Here is a 13343-nt window from a genome sequence, read left to right as displayed (position 1 = left end):
TCCACCGCCCTCAGCCAATCCGCCGCAGCCTTGCATCAGCCGCCCGGCCACGGCCCGTACCTGGGCCCGGCCCTCGGGGCAGGCGGGCGGCGGCCGGATGACAGAGAAGCTGTTGCGAGGAGCAGCGAGTGGTGGGGTTCGGGGTTTTTGGCTGTTTTTACAGACCATCCCCATCTGGCTCACGGGGAGAGCGGCTCTCTCCCTCCCCTCTTTAAACTCCTCTCACGCTTCTGTTCTCCCCCGCACGCTCATTAGAAGAGAAGCTGTAAACTTTAGCATATTTATTTGCATTATATTTTTGAAATGTACATTCCATTAAACAAGAGCTGAGTATCATGATTTTTATGATAAAACCATTCCAGTAATCAGCCTTCCTCCGGGAGCTGGACATAGATAAAATAAAAGTGAAACATTCATACCTCTCAACTTGAAGAGTAAAAGTATGTGCAAATGTAAAAAGACTCTCATAAAAACACTTTGTAAGAATGGACTCGCTCACAAGTGAAATAAGTGAGTGTTTTCTAGTTGTCCTTTGACTTGTATCTAAAGGTGAAATGAACAAACTTTTGCCAGCTCAAAGGGCAGCTTTCCAGAGATCAGACATACCTGTTCATAAATACGCTGCGTAAGTAGACACAAATATATTCCAGAGTTGGAAAGAGACGGGCAGAGAAACAAAGAGCAAGCGAGGAAAAAACCCTCTTAACTATTGAATGGGATCTCTTTATTCCAGGGGAAGTGAAGGAACTGGCTCTGAAAGAGCAATGGCATATCACTCATACTAACGAGGTCTCTCCGTTTAGTGCAGCAAGCTGTAGTCAAATGTTGAAGAAAGAGAAAGGAACAGAAACCGCACCTATGAATGCCAGAATTCCTAATAAAAACCTGAGACTGAAGTTTATCACCGTCTCTATCCTAATCTCAGGCTGTACAAGCTCAGGTGAGAATAGCTCGGGCCCTCTCAAAAGACTGATCGTCTGGTTTGCCATTATGACTGTGCAACATAATGAAATGGCGCACACAAGGTAACTGCTACTTAGCAGTTTGCTTTCAAAGACAAAATATGAAATGTAGCTACAGTTTTATACCAATGTATTATTAAAATGTGAAAAAAGTTCGCAATTCCAGGCATCACTTAAAAAAAATAAAATAAAATGACAATGCTGGGTTTTCATTCCCTAGCACACATATCCTTCACTTTCGCATTACACAGAAATCAGTCGCACGAGGATTAGTAGCTCCGCAGAGAACTCCTGACCTTCCTACGTCTCCAGCAGTCCAAAGCCAGGAAGTTCTGCGATAAAACATAAAAATCTTCACATCCTTATGCCATTTGGTTAAAAAAATATCCTGAGTTTGTTTAAAAAAAAAAAATTTTGTGCAATTATTGGGATGAAAAGCTTCCCCCCCAAATGCAGTAAATCAGCTTGTTTGACGAGCATCTGTGCCTTGCGTGATGCTGCTGCCCAGCACTGCGTCCAAAGGAGCCCGCTTCTTCCGTATGCTGCGGCCGGAAGCAATGAGATCAGCGTATCCCCGCTGATGGGAGAAGGCGTAGGCAGAACGGCGGCCAGACACCCCTCGGCGAAAAGCGCTCTGCCTGCGCTTCCACTCTTGTTCTTCTGCCACGTATTTCTTGCGGTTCTTCTGAATCTTCATGCATGCAAAGACAGATTAGTTTACGGATTACAAGGGAAAACAGCTTGTTTGCGTTTACTATCGCTATATTACAACCCCCTACTTTTTTACATCCCTAAACTGCTTAACAGGACGGTTCTCTTCTTTAAATTTGACTTTGTTAGAAACTGTCACCAGTACTGACTCCTCTCAGTGAATACATGCCCAATTAACCGAAATAACGGAGGACTTTACTCACTCTATCACTTTCTGAAGGCCAAATTGTCATTGATAAGAAACGCTGTGCCACGACAGGAAGCAAGCAAATAGCAATTGATAAAATCATGGTCAGCCAGAGGTACGGTTGTCTCAGAGCATTTGGAGCGGTTCCTAGCAATAAAAAGAGCAAAAATTAGTTTATGACATGATCAAGTAAACTAGTTATAAAACTATAGTTATAGGGTACTAAAAGCCACAGCTTCTTTCCTGAGGACCTTACGTTCAGGTATTCTCTTGTCTATCACACCATCAAGCTTGGATGCAGAGACTCTACTCTGAAGAGAGCACAATAGGAAAGAATTTTATGAAGCACTTCCATTATGACATAGCCATGTTGGCCTCAAAACCCTTTTGAGAGGTACGGGAGGCTGCAAGACAAACGCTTGGCTGAGGTTCAGGGCTTTTGTCCTGCTTTAAAGCACGCAAAGCAAGAAAATTCCTCATATTATCGGTATATATGTGGTCTAGAAGGCAAGTGATATTTAGTTGCCATGCCCCCAACGTCCTGGAACTTTCTATCAAACTAAGTAGCAGTCTTATCTTTACCAACTTCTGAAACGCACAAGGCATTCAGGTAGAAGGAAGTTATAAAAGAAGTCTAAAACTTTACCAAAGGTCAAATAAAAACATTGTATGACAGGCAACTACCTTTTTTCAATTGGGTTCAGCTTAAAAACGAGAAGATAAAATTGAGGGGGTTTGGTATTTTGGGGGGAGGGGAGGATATTTAGATCCAAGGCAACACATGAAAGATTTGTCACTAGGAAAGTTAGGAAGGACAGTTTTCCTCAGAAAAAATCGTCCAACTGGCTGCTACTTACACCTCGCTGGACTTCCAGCAAAATCCCCAGGAGCTGCTAACAGCACTTGGCTCCGGCTTGCTTTGGGGTTTTACCTTCCGCTGATCAGTTAGAGCAACCTGGCAAACGCACACCCTGCCAGATCATCGCATTCCCTTTCTTTTAAGGTGGCCCCCCAGTTTTAACTCCGTTTTCATTTGCAGACCCCTACTGCTGAGCAACATCAAGTTCCAGCTCATTTTCATTGAAAGAAAAGGTTCATGCTGTGACATTTGGGCCATAGTTCTGCTGTGTGAGGCAGGAAGAAGAAACACAAACACAAGGACTGACCTGTGAACTGAAAGCCAGAAGGAAAGAGAACATGGATTCCAGCACTGTGCAAGTCAAACGTGATACCAAAGTAAAGTGCAATACTCCCAAATACTGAAAAAGCATTAACAAAAGTCCAGTAAGATGTATCCAAGCCAATCTGAAAGCAAACAAAAGCTCCAAATGAGTTTATTAATTCAAAATAATGTCAACGACTCTGAAAACTGACAGCATTTTGGTCAAGTCACCTCTCATCCAGTTACACGTCAGTCGGAGAGAGCGCATCAACAGAGAAGAGAGAAGGCAAAAAGGGGAAGCCTTTTTATATTGTTAAGTTTTTAGTAGACAAATTCAGAAACATGACCAGAAGGTGTTCTCAGAGCAACAGAGATGAGGAAGCTAAGCTTACTTGCCTGAAAGTTGACAACAAATATAAGAGAAGACGCTGCTGTGACAGCAAACGACTGATAATCTGAAGGTGCTTCTCCATCTTGTCCCATAGTTTTAAGGTAAGCTCCATATGGTATGAAGAAGATTATCAATGAAGTTATAGCTCCATTAAGCAGACTTAAAAAGAACTTCTTGTAGTTAAAAAGTAAATCTTTCTGTCCCAAAATATACAGTCTAGGGAACCGAAGACTCAGTTTGTCGCTCACGTCCTTAATAAAGCAGGAAAAGAAAAAGGAAAAAAACCCAAAAGTTGCTGCAATTTCTTGTTCTCAATGTGAGTTTTAAAGAGTAAGAAGCTCAACTACCCAGCGTCCCGAAGGGAATGGCAGATTTCTTTTCCCTCTTCAAATAGCAGTGTGGGCAGCAGGGCTCCGCACAGAGCAACACATGCAACTAGGAAGAGCCAGGCCTGGAGGACATCTCTCACAAAGCCATCACATACCCCCTTTCCAGGCTTCTACACTTTTAGCCCATTATTTGCCAAGACAAGAATGTCCACAGTTGCACAGCTCTTTACGGCTATGTATTGTGTTGGGTCTTTTCCCTACACACTGAATAAGCGGAAGACGAGGGCTATCATTGCATGTCCTGCCTTTAAGTCTCTAATACTCAGGTGAGATCTTAATTTGGTACTGAATTTCTTAGCTTTTATCACAATAGAAAGCAGAAACATTGATTTGGCTAATCAGCAGGTAAGCCTTGTTCGCAAAAACACGTGGAGAAGGCCAAAAGCACTTGCGTCCCACTGAATTAAAATAAATGCTACGCACCAAGACTTCCTGTCAAACACAGTCATTCGAAACTGTTCAGTCCCTACATCTTCAGCTCAGGAGGCTAAGCAAGGAATGTCTTTTCCATTAACAAAGCCGCCCGTTGCTGTGCTGTGTGAATGATGGCATGGAATACCAGGCACTTAGCAATATTTTTACCAAACATTATTAGCACTGAAGATCGATTAACTTTGGCTATTTCAGTAACCCTCTGCTTATTGTCCCTTCTTACCTCACACACTGGGAAGAGGAATACATTTATAAAAGCCCAAAAACCAAACAACCCCCCCCAGATGCCTTGTACATAAACTGAAGCAACTGGTTTCAGTGTAATTAAAGACTTGATGTTAGGTGCCTTTGGACTCATCTGTGGTTAACAACACGGAGAATACCTGGTCGAGCAAGCCAACCAGCAGAACCGGGAGACTCGAATACAACACGTTGTACAGCGTGATGAACCAGTCTTCATAGGCTGTCTGCAAGAAGAGAAGTTTCAGTAGTTAATGACTTCTTTTTGATTACACCTTTTCCTTCCAATTCCTGAGAAAAACCACACGTGCTCTACTACAGCATTAAATTACTTGTCTTGGTGTTTACCCCAAAGGCAAGCAGCACCTTGGCTCAAAGCTCTGTTGAAACTTTTTTTGCCTGTATAAAGCTGGTGCACTCCTTACAAACCATCAGTGTTACCTGACTTTTGGATTTGGTTTCCTACTGAAATGTTCATGTGGCATCCAACTTCACCTAGGAATATCTTAAGTAGCAGGGTTGGGAAAGGTTTCCCAAACCGCTGTGTAACAATCTCTTCCTCCCTGTACAATCGTGATACTGACTTGAGTGTTCTGAAACCACAACCGACTGCTTAGCTTGTAACTAACTAGCTTAGTCGTTATCAGCTGTTCTCCCGCAGAAATTATTGATGATAACTTCAGGCTCCCATCACTTCCCAGGTTAAGCCTTTGCTATTCTGCACCCACAAAAAGGAAGATGTGCTTGTTAATATTGCACACGAGCATGCCTCCTTACCTGGGCAGAAAAGCCATTGAAGAATGAATACCAGATATGGACTAGTGTAAAAGCAAAGTTCTTGTAGAAAAAATATCTCAAAAACTTGCACATCCTAATGTAAGACCATCGTCCGTGGACCAGCAGCAGTCTTTGGAGGTAGCGGAATTGCCCAAAAGAGTAGTCACTTGACATGACGGCTTGCATCCCTTCTTGGCCACTGATTCCAACTCCAATGTGAGCAGCTAAGTTAATGAAACAAACACCACACACTATGTTGAACAAAGGGAGAGGAAAAATATAACCTAGGGCAAAAGGTCTTCTAATGGTTCCTATTCTCTGCTTCAGGTTCTTCTGCCCCATTTTATGTCTGTATGTAGCACAAAAGGCTGCATTAAAGACTAACACAATAGCGCATCGCCCCTTCTTTGCCCTGTTATTCACTGCTCACGTATCCACTGTCGCTTGGATTCTCTCTTAGTGCTTGTTCCATCTGAATGGATGCCGGGAAATTTGACTAAGGGAGAACTAAGCGATGAGACAGAACAAGCAAACCCTGAATGAACTGGCCAGGCAGTTTACACACACACTCGTAACATAAACCATATCCCAGGAGTTTCTTTCTCAGTGGGATTTCTCAGGAAGCAGTTCAAAGAGCACCAGTTGCAATACAGGATGGCTAACGCCTCCAAGCAAGGGGCAGCCAAGCTATTGCTTTGCTCTCTATATTACGCTTTTGTAACCCACAACATAACAACAGATGTAATTCAAGTCCCTTCTCAGGGAATGTCTACAGAAAAAGCTAAAATATATCAGCAAAAACTACTAACCATTTCATAAGGGGCTTCCTCAAAAGTGAAAGCACAGGCATAGAGGCTAACAAGAGTCAAGTGATGTTAACGCGGGTAATGAAACAGATGGTAGAGTCTTCTGAACAAAGAGTAATAGTGAAGAGACTGCAGAAGAACGCCCAGAAGAGATCTTTCCTACTGAGAGAAGTTCTACAGCTGCCTTACTTTTTATCATGTTTACATCATTGGCACCGTCCCCAATAGCCAGAGTAATAGCTTTCTTGTATTTCTTCACAAGCTCAACCACCATGGCTTTCTGCTTCGGAGTCACTCGACAGCAGATCACAGCCCTGCATTCGCAGGCCAAATCAACAAAGTTCTTCTGCCGCTGTTCTTTGTAAGCTTCAGCCCTTCTTCTCTTCTCAGATTGCTTTTTTTCCTCTTCTGCTGTTCTAGGGAATTTCAGTTTAAGTTTCTTTTTCTTCTTTTTCTTCTCTAGCAGGATTTCATTCTGTGTAACAAAAATATATTATGTTCCCTTCTACCCTGTTCCAAATTGCACTCCAAATGCTGCCTATACAACACGCTTAACGTCATTAGGCTCCCATCACCCATTTATAGCGTTTTAATAAAATGCTTGTGCAGAGGAGCGAACAAAGAGCTACGGAAATAATGAAAAGAATGTACTTGGTGGGATTAACAAAAGCAAAGTGCTTGTATTTAGTGTCACAGCACTTCTTGCAGAGTTCAAAGGAATATTTCTTCTGATGGGAACAAATTCACTTTCGAAACCATTCTGGTATTTAAGCTTCCCTCTCTCCTATTTCCCCATCTCCAAAAGGAAGCATGACCACGTCCAACACATGCAGAAGTGTCCTATAAATACCCGGGTTAGCTCTGGGGCAGCTCAGCTGGAGTAGGAGGTAACAGAGACCTGCAATTTTATCTGATGTTCCTTCTGGATTTCCTTTATTCATCTCCAGCCTGCTTCCTGTGCCTTATACATAGACGTACATTGCTTTATACCAATAAAGATTTAGGGCTGGAACACTGAAACGTGGCAGACGGTCCTTAGCTGTTCACTGGACTTTCTCCTTTACGGGTGTAAGAGCAGCCTGCCAACAGGGTGGGTAACAGCCGCTGAATTACTGTTAGTCACCTCTCTGCCAAAAGCTCTTTTCTGCTTTCCAAGCTCCTGTGAGAGCACTATGTTGCAGGACTGAGCAGGAAACTTGTCTTTTGTTTCCACCCTTTCACTCCCTTCTCTCATTTCAAGCACGATTTCTGTGCCTATACCAAAGCCCTGCATCCTGTAGCGCTGGCAGTATCTCCTCATTTTTTTTCCATTAGAGCAGAATCCCCATGAAGAATAAACACACTGAAAAACAGACTGTGCTTTTGCAGGGGCTTGGCTTTACTTTGATGGCAGTTATCAGGGTGATTTGAAAGGCCCAAGAAATACCTTATTTTATTGAGCGCTATTTTCAATCTTCAAAACCAAAAATCCTTCTGAACATAAATACCAAAGAGATGTGTTCTGTCTGCAGCACAACGGCCAAAGAATTTTCATTGACTGGTTTAGCAAAGCAGACATATGAACAGAGTCCTCAGCGAAGGACACTGCGATTTGGTGGCCCCCAAAATCTCAAACAGACAGGAGAATATCTTTTGTACATACCAACCAGGAGCCAGTGATTATTAAGGCGCGATCTCTACCCCCCTGGAAGAAGGGCTCATTCATTCTTAGAGAAGAATGGGTACTTGATCCAGCTCTGTTCCTCTGGTTTTCCAGCCTAGTTTGAAGAAGAGCACTGGAAAGAGAGGTGGATACTATTACAGAAGAGTCAAGGATAAGCTTTAGGCTAGATCAGTCCCAGACTGAAAATCTGCAAGAAACAAACGCAAGACATGCTGCAAGGACTTTTTTTGCCATATATTAGGCGATGTTCTAAGCAGTGCTAGAACAACAGTGAAAAGAGGATCACACTGGTCTGATATCCTTGCTGTTTTGCAAGACCCTGGTTCTTCTCCCGGCCCCATGTTGTTTTTCCTTGGGTCTAACCCTTTTGACAACAGCTGACCAACTGCCAAGAAATACTGTTCAGTCATTGAAGAGTCACGATGGGATAAACCATTGTTACTGCTGGGTTAATTTTAAAAATGGAACATTTTTAATTCCCACTAAAGAAATCCTTTGTGCTTTTCACTTGCCTGATATCTTCTCCATAGCAAATTGTTGTTTCATCTGTTAAGAGTTCACAAGAAAATCCAATGTTTTCAGCAGTTTCTAAAATAAAAAAATAAGAAAGGAAAGTATTTACCTGAAGTTCTGTCACGAGTAACTGCTGGAAGCAGCCAGAAGTACCTGAAGCCTCTTAAGTAATTTTTGAAGTTACATTTCAATATGAAAAGGTTCCTTTCATTACCACAGTGTGGATGAACAGGAAAAGAAAAGTCATACACAGCACAGAAGTTGAGGGAATGCTTGTTAATTATTTGTCATACAACAGATTGTGTGGCAATGAAGGCACAGTGGGCAATGGATTTAAAGCCAGGGAATTATATTTCATATGCAACATTTCCTATGAAGTGGACATTACTGAGGTGGAATGCGTTGTCACAAGATGTTCTGAACGCAACAACTGTTAGTGACCTTGAAAAGTCCATCAGCCAATTCGCAGAAGAAAGATCTACCAGGGCCCATTTAACTTGATGGTGGAGATGCTGTCTCCGTGTCAGAGGGCCGTGAACCAAAGGCACCGCCAGAATCAGCCACAGGCTACGCCACGCTATCTCGCCCTGCCCACTCTGGACTGCCTGAACCAAGGCTGTGTCCAGCATTGGAGAGATGCTGGTCTGGCTGCACCTCCAGCCAGGCTGTAGTACAGCCATTCTTACTTACAAATTCAATGCCTTTTTTTGAACTGGCTTAACAAAATGTGTTGCCAGACTGCAGACTAGCCAACTAGCAAAAGAAAAGCAAATCAGTCTCTGTCAGCAGCACTTGCTATTATTTGAAAAGGAAATTTTCACTGTAAAAAGACAAGTTTTGGCACCTGCCCTCAGAGCCAAGCAAGTCTGGTGTTAAAAGCAAGCTGTCCTGTGTTTCCTTTGCATTGGCAAAAGCAGTAGCTGGGTATTTCCCTACCGAAGACGGTCACAAAATCAGTCATCTAGGCTGAGCTGTTGGAGGAACAGAAGTTACACAGAAGCCCATCCAGTAATTCTGGATGGGGAACAGCTAGGATGAAATTCTGCATGTTGTAGAAATTCCTCTAGTTGTGATTTAAACGGACTTTCGTACTAAGCTTTTCTAAAAACATATGCTTTATTTCTAGTCTGCATTTGTCCCAGTTTATCTTCTAGCCCTTACCCTGGTTTTGCTAGCTCTTTGGCTGTAAGTAAACCCACCTTTTTTGTCACCAGTAAGCACCCATATTTTAATGTCTGCTTTTGAAAGTCTGGAAATAGTTTCTGGAACTCCATCCTGTAGTTTGTCTTCAATGGCCGTTGCACCAAGCAGCTGGAAGATATACGAAATATAGGTATTTAGTAGGATAAACGTGTATAGAAAACTGATTCATTTTGAGAAGAGAATGAAACTATTCTGGATATATCTTCAAGCCAGGCTACCGCTCAAGCTAAGAATTCAGTAAAGAAATTCTCACGTATAGAAATGACCACATGGAAACACATGTAAATACATTTCCCTTCATTCTATTAAACTCTAATATTTGGCTTGGCTGTAAAGCCAATAAAATACTGAAAAGATCTAAATCAAAATGCCCTAACAAACAAGGATAATTTGTTTTCAAAAAGATCTGTTTCTTCTTATATAAGCATAAAAGTACACTACAAATTTAAAGCTTGACTTACAATCAAGTTTTTTTCTATTTCCTCATATACTTTGTCCAGAGCTTCATCACGATTAGTTGTAGCTACACTGGCCTCCGCAAGCTTTTTATTCCATGCTTCAAATTCATCATGACTAATGTCTCTGTAGCACAGGCAGAGTGTCCTAAGAGTTTCACTTGCAAAAATCTGAAAAACAATTAAAAATAAAACATCCACAAAACAAAACTCTTCATTTGCAATCCAAACATAAGCGTTAAGATCACAGCACTTAGTAAGTCTGATACAACGAATCTGACTGCACAGTTGGTCCTGGGTATTTCAGAAATGCCAAAAACTAACTTATAGCTGACAAGGCAGTCTGAACTGAAAGACTGAAGAGGTAAGAAATAGAATGGCGTGTAGTGAGCTGGAAGACTGATAACTACGAAAAAAAAAGCACGCAGACAAAATTTAAGTTCACTTCTCACGAAAGGACAATGAATGTATTTTTAAGACCATGCATGAAAACTTATATTGCTTTGATTATTTCTCAGGTTTGGGATGATTTGCAGAACCAATGATAGGTCTGCATTTGTTTTAATTCTTTAGGAGAAGGAAATCAACAAAATTATAGTCAGAAATAAACAATTTCTAATTTTAAAATGGCATACAAAATACAAACATACATCTAGTGCTTCTTCTGTAGCTTCTTTCTTTAGATTCCTTGGGTGCAACCTTTCATAAATTACTGTATCAGCCCCTTTACAATAGAGCCTGATATTTCCACCTGATTCTCTTACTGTGGAGTAAAATAGGAGAGGTGGGACAAAAGGTTAGAGTGCATTTAAATAAAGCAATAGTTTCAGATTAGATTTTTCAGTCTACTGCTGTTAAGGACCAAAACTACAAGACCACCTTTCTTCTTCATCATCTCTAATAATGTTCAATTAAGTAACCTGGCTGACAAGTGCATTTCCTCTTCTCTTTCATGATAGGAGAGGATATTTAAACCCCCAAGGATTATGTTTTAGATAACTGTTAATAGTATTAACATCTCACTCGCCCATAGGAGCCGGGCAGAGACATACGCTGGAGATACGTGGCACCAGAATTATAGCCTTACAAAAACCAGATCTCTCACTGATTCAAGACTGACCACTTTAAAGATAGTTAAAATCAAAACTAAAGCTACCTCAGCCTGCGTACCTAGTACTCCAATAGCTAGAGGAACATACAACTTGTTTGTTCTCTGGGGAGAAGGGGCAATAAATCACCTTGCAGCATGTCTTCAAGGTTCTACTAGAGGGACCCAAGATTTTTTTCAGCAGAGGCAATGCCTGATCACCAGGACTGTCTAGTGGACACATTTGCATCTAATTGCAAAGCCCCTCTTTTGCTATCCAGAGCTATGTGGAGTAAAATCTATCATAGGACTGTGTATTACACAGCCATAATTGTTGACTTCAACTTCCCTTGCACGTACTTTTTCACCTATAAAATACGAGTGAGCTTTTCTACAGCGGTTGGTTGTAAACAGCTTACCGATGACAGACATCCGTTTTCTATCACTGTTGAAATCCAAGATAGCAAGGACGTCGTAAGTTCTTTCAATCCCCATTTCACTTATAGTGATAGTATTTTGTGTTCGTGAAAGAAAAACATAGCCAAAGTTTCTGGCTGCTGTAACCAGGGCCCCTTCATCTGGGGAAGCTGCTTGGTAATTGAGCTGACCTGTATCATTGAAACAGGAAACAAGAGAATCCAGGAGGTACCTGAGCAATCCCATTTGCAAAGGGAGCTCCAAAAGACAAATCCTTGGCCACAGACACCACTATAACAGAGTGGAAACAACCCTGAAAATATCAGTAGGAAGAGCAAGAAAGGACAGGAGACTGCCAGTTCCACAGAGATCTTGCAAAGATGACAGTAAAGCAACATTACTCTCCAGTGTTTTATTTGAATCTTCCAGCCTTATTTTTCACGTTTGTGATTCTTCAATAGCTGTTCACCTCTAAATTCAGTTTCCATCACATTTTTGTTATTAATTTTGCTTATGTGCTGCCAGTACTCTTAGGACAGACATACGTAATTTGTATATGTCTATGGGGCTGAGAGTCAAGGAGTAAGAGGATGAAACCCTCATGCTGAAAATACTCATTTTTCCACACTGAAAATGTTTCCAAATGTGTTTGTACTTCCACATATGAATGTGGAAGCAGGCACTATGCTAGTTTCATTATCAATTCATTTGAGGTTCATGCTTTTGAGATTTTAAAGATGTATTTGAACGGAGAAAAGACCCGTAACATAAACCACAAGACCTCTGTATAAACTGCTCCCCCACCTTTCTAAACCTGCTGTTATTTAAGATGTGCATTTGCCACAACTTTACCTGTCATAAAGACAGACCTCCTTCCATAAAGGGTCAGATAAATTCAGCACAGGGAATAGCATCAGCTCTTGCTTTTGTTTAATTTAAAAGAGCAGCCTAACACTCCTTCTCACTTATGGGATCGGCATTGCTTTTGGTCCTCTCCCTCGTGCAACTGGATTTGAATTACCATTTCTCCTTACACAGAAAAAGCCCAACAACCAACACCCAAAAACGTACTCACCATCAGAACTGTCAACCATGACTGTGTGACAAATGGCAAGCAAAAAAAAGAACTTCTGAATTTCTGGCTCCTTTCCAGATTTTATTTGCTCTATCAGATAGTGATCACAGAATGAGAATTTTCCATCTGCGTATGTGTTCCAGCTGAAATCCACTTGCTGCTTAGCAAATAGGAGAAGAGAGAGTTTGAGTTATCTCATGTGCAACTGCTTTGTGCCTACCTGCATCTCTTCATACTTTGGCAAGGGAATGCTCCCGGTTCTACAGACCGCAGGGACCCCAGCGCCAGACTGGACCGACCTACCTCTGGGTGGCTCTGCAGCTGCCCTGCTCCATCCCGGCAGTCCCCTGCAATGCAAGCACCATCGGTTAGAAGGCACAGGACAACAAAGCTTTTATGACTCATTCACAAAGTAAAAAGATATATAGAACAGCTCCTGCACTAGAACAGCTCCTGCACTAGAACAGCTCAGATTTAAAAAAAAAAGATTAATGAACAGTCGCGGTACTTTTGCGTACTAGGGACACCAAAGCAAATATAAAGAAAAAAAAAAAAGCACGTGGTGGAATTGTCATAAAGCATCCATGTTGGCTTAACACAGCTTTAACTGTCAGGAATTCCTCATCTGTCTTCAGAGGTAGGATGTTTAAAAAAAGCACGTGGTGTTAGCACACTGTGTTCTTCGTTATTTGAACTGACCAGACAATAGTTTTGGAGCACATACACTGCATGTTCGAAATACTGAAATCCAGACAAGATTGAAAATGGAAGTATCTAACACTGAAATGAAAAACTGCTGCTCTTACGTTTTCTTATTTGTTTCTAGATGATTTTTGTCCCTGAAGTGTTTCTACCAAAAGTAAAGCATTCTGT

The 13343-nt window shown here is 41.6% G+C and overlaps 1 protein-coding gene across 1 annotated transcript in view; it reads right to left on the bottom strand.

Annotated features, from left to right (window-relative positions):
* Positions 1-440: 440 nt before the first annotated feature.
* Positions 441-13343, bottom strand: part of ATP8B1 (ATPase phospholipid transporting 8B1) — a 39055-nt gene continuing 26152 nt past the window's right edge. Inside the window, exons 15-29 of the mRNA XM_074569350.1 lie at positions 12774-12817; positions 12471-12627; positions 11398-11586; positions 10542-10654; positions 9898-10062; positions 9433-9544; positions 8233-8308; positions 7700-7832; positions 6247-6532; positions 5252-5475; positions 4618-4701; positions 3419-3664; positions 3027-3165; positions 1877-2007; positions 441-1653 (exon numbers count right to left, since the gene is read on the bottom strand). Of these exons, the coding sequence (XP_074425451.1) occupies positions 1423-1653; positions 1877-2007; positions 3027-3165; positions 3419-3664; positions 4618-4701; positions 5252-5475; positions 6247-6532; positions 7700-7832; positions 8233-8308; positions 9433-9544; positions 9898-10062; positions 10542-10654; positions 11398-11586; positions 12471-12627; positions 12774-12817 (2330 nt within the window). The 3' untranslated portion in view covers positions 441-1422. The remainder of the gene's footprint in view (positions 1654-1876; positions 2008-3026; positions 3166-3418; positions 3665-4617; positions 4702-5251; positions 5476-6246; positions 6533-7699; positions 7833-8232; positions 8309-9432; positions 9545-9897; positions 10063-10541; positions 10655-11397; positions 11587-12470; positions 12628-12773; positions 12818-13343) is intronic.

Source organism: Larus michahellis, chromosome Z, assembly GCF_964199755.1.
Source record: "Larus michahellis chromosome Z, bLarMic1.1, whole genome shotgun sequence".
Classification (NCBI taxonomy): domain Eukaryota; kingdom Metazoa; phylum Chordata; class Aves; order Charadriiformes; family Laridae; genus Larus; species Larus michahellis.
Note: the sequence above shows the minus strand (reverse complement) of the source record. Positions and strands in the feature narration are given on the sequence as shown.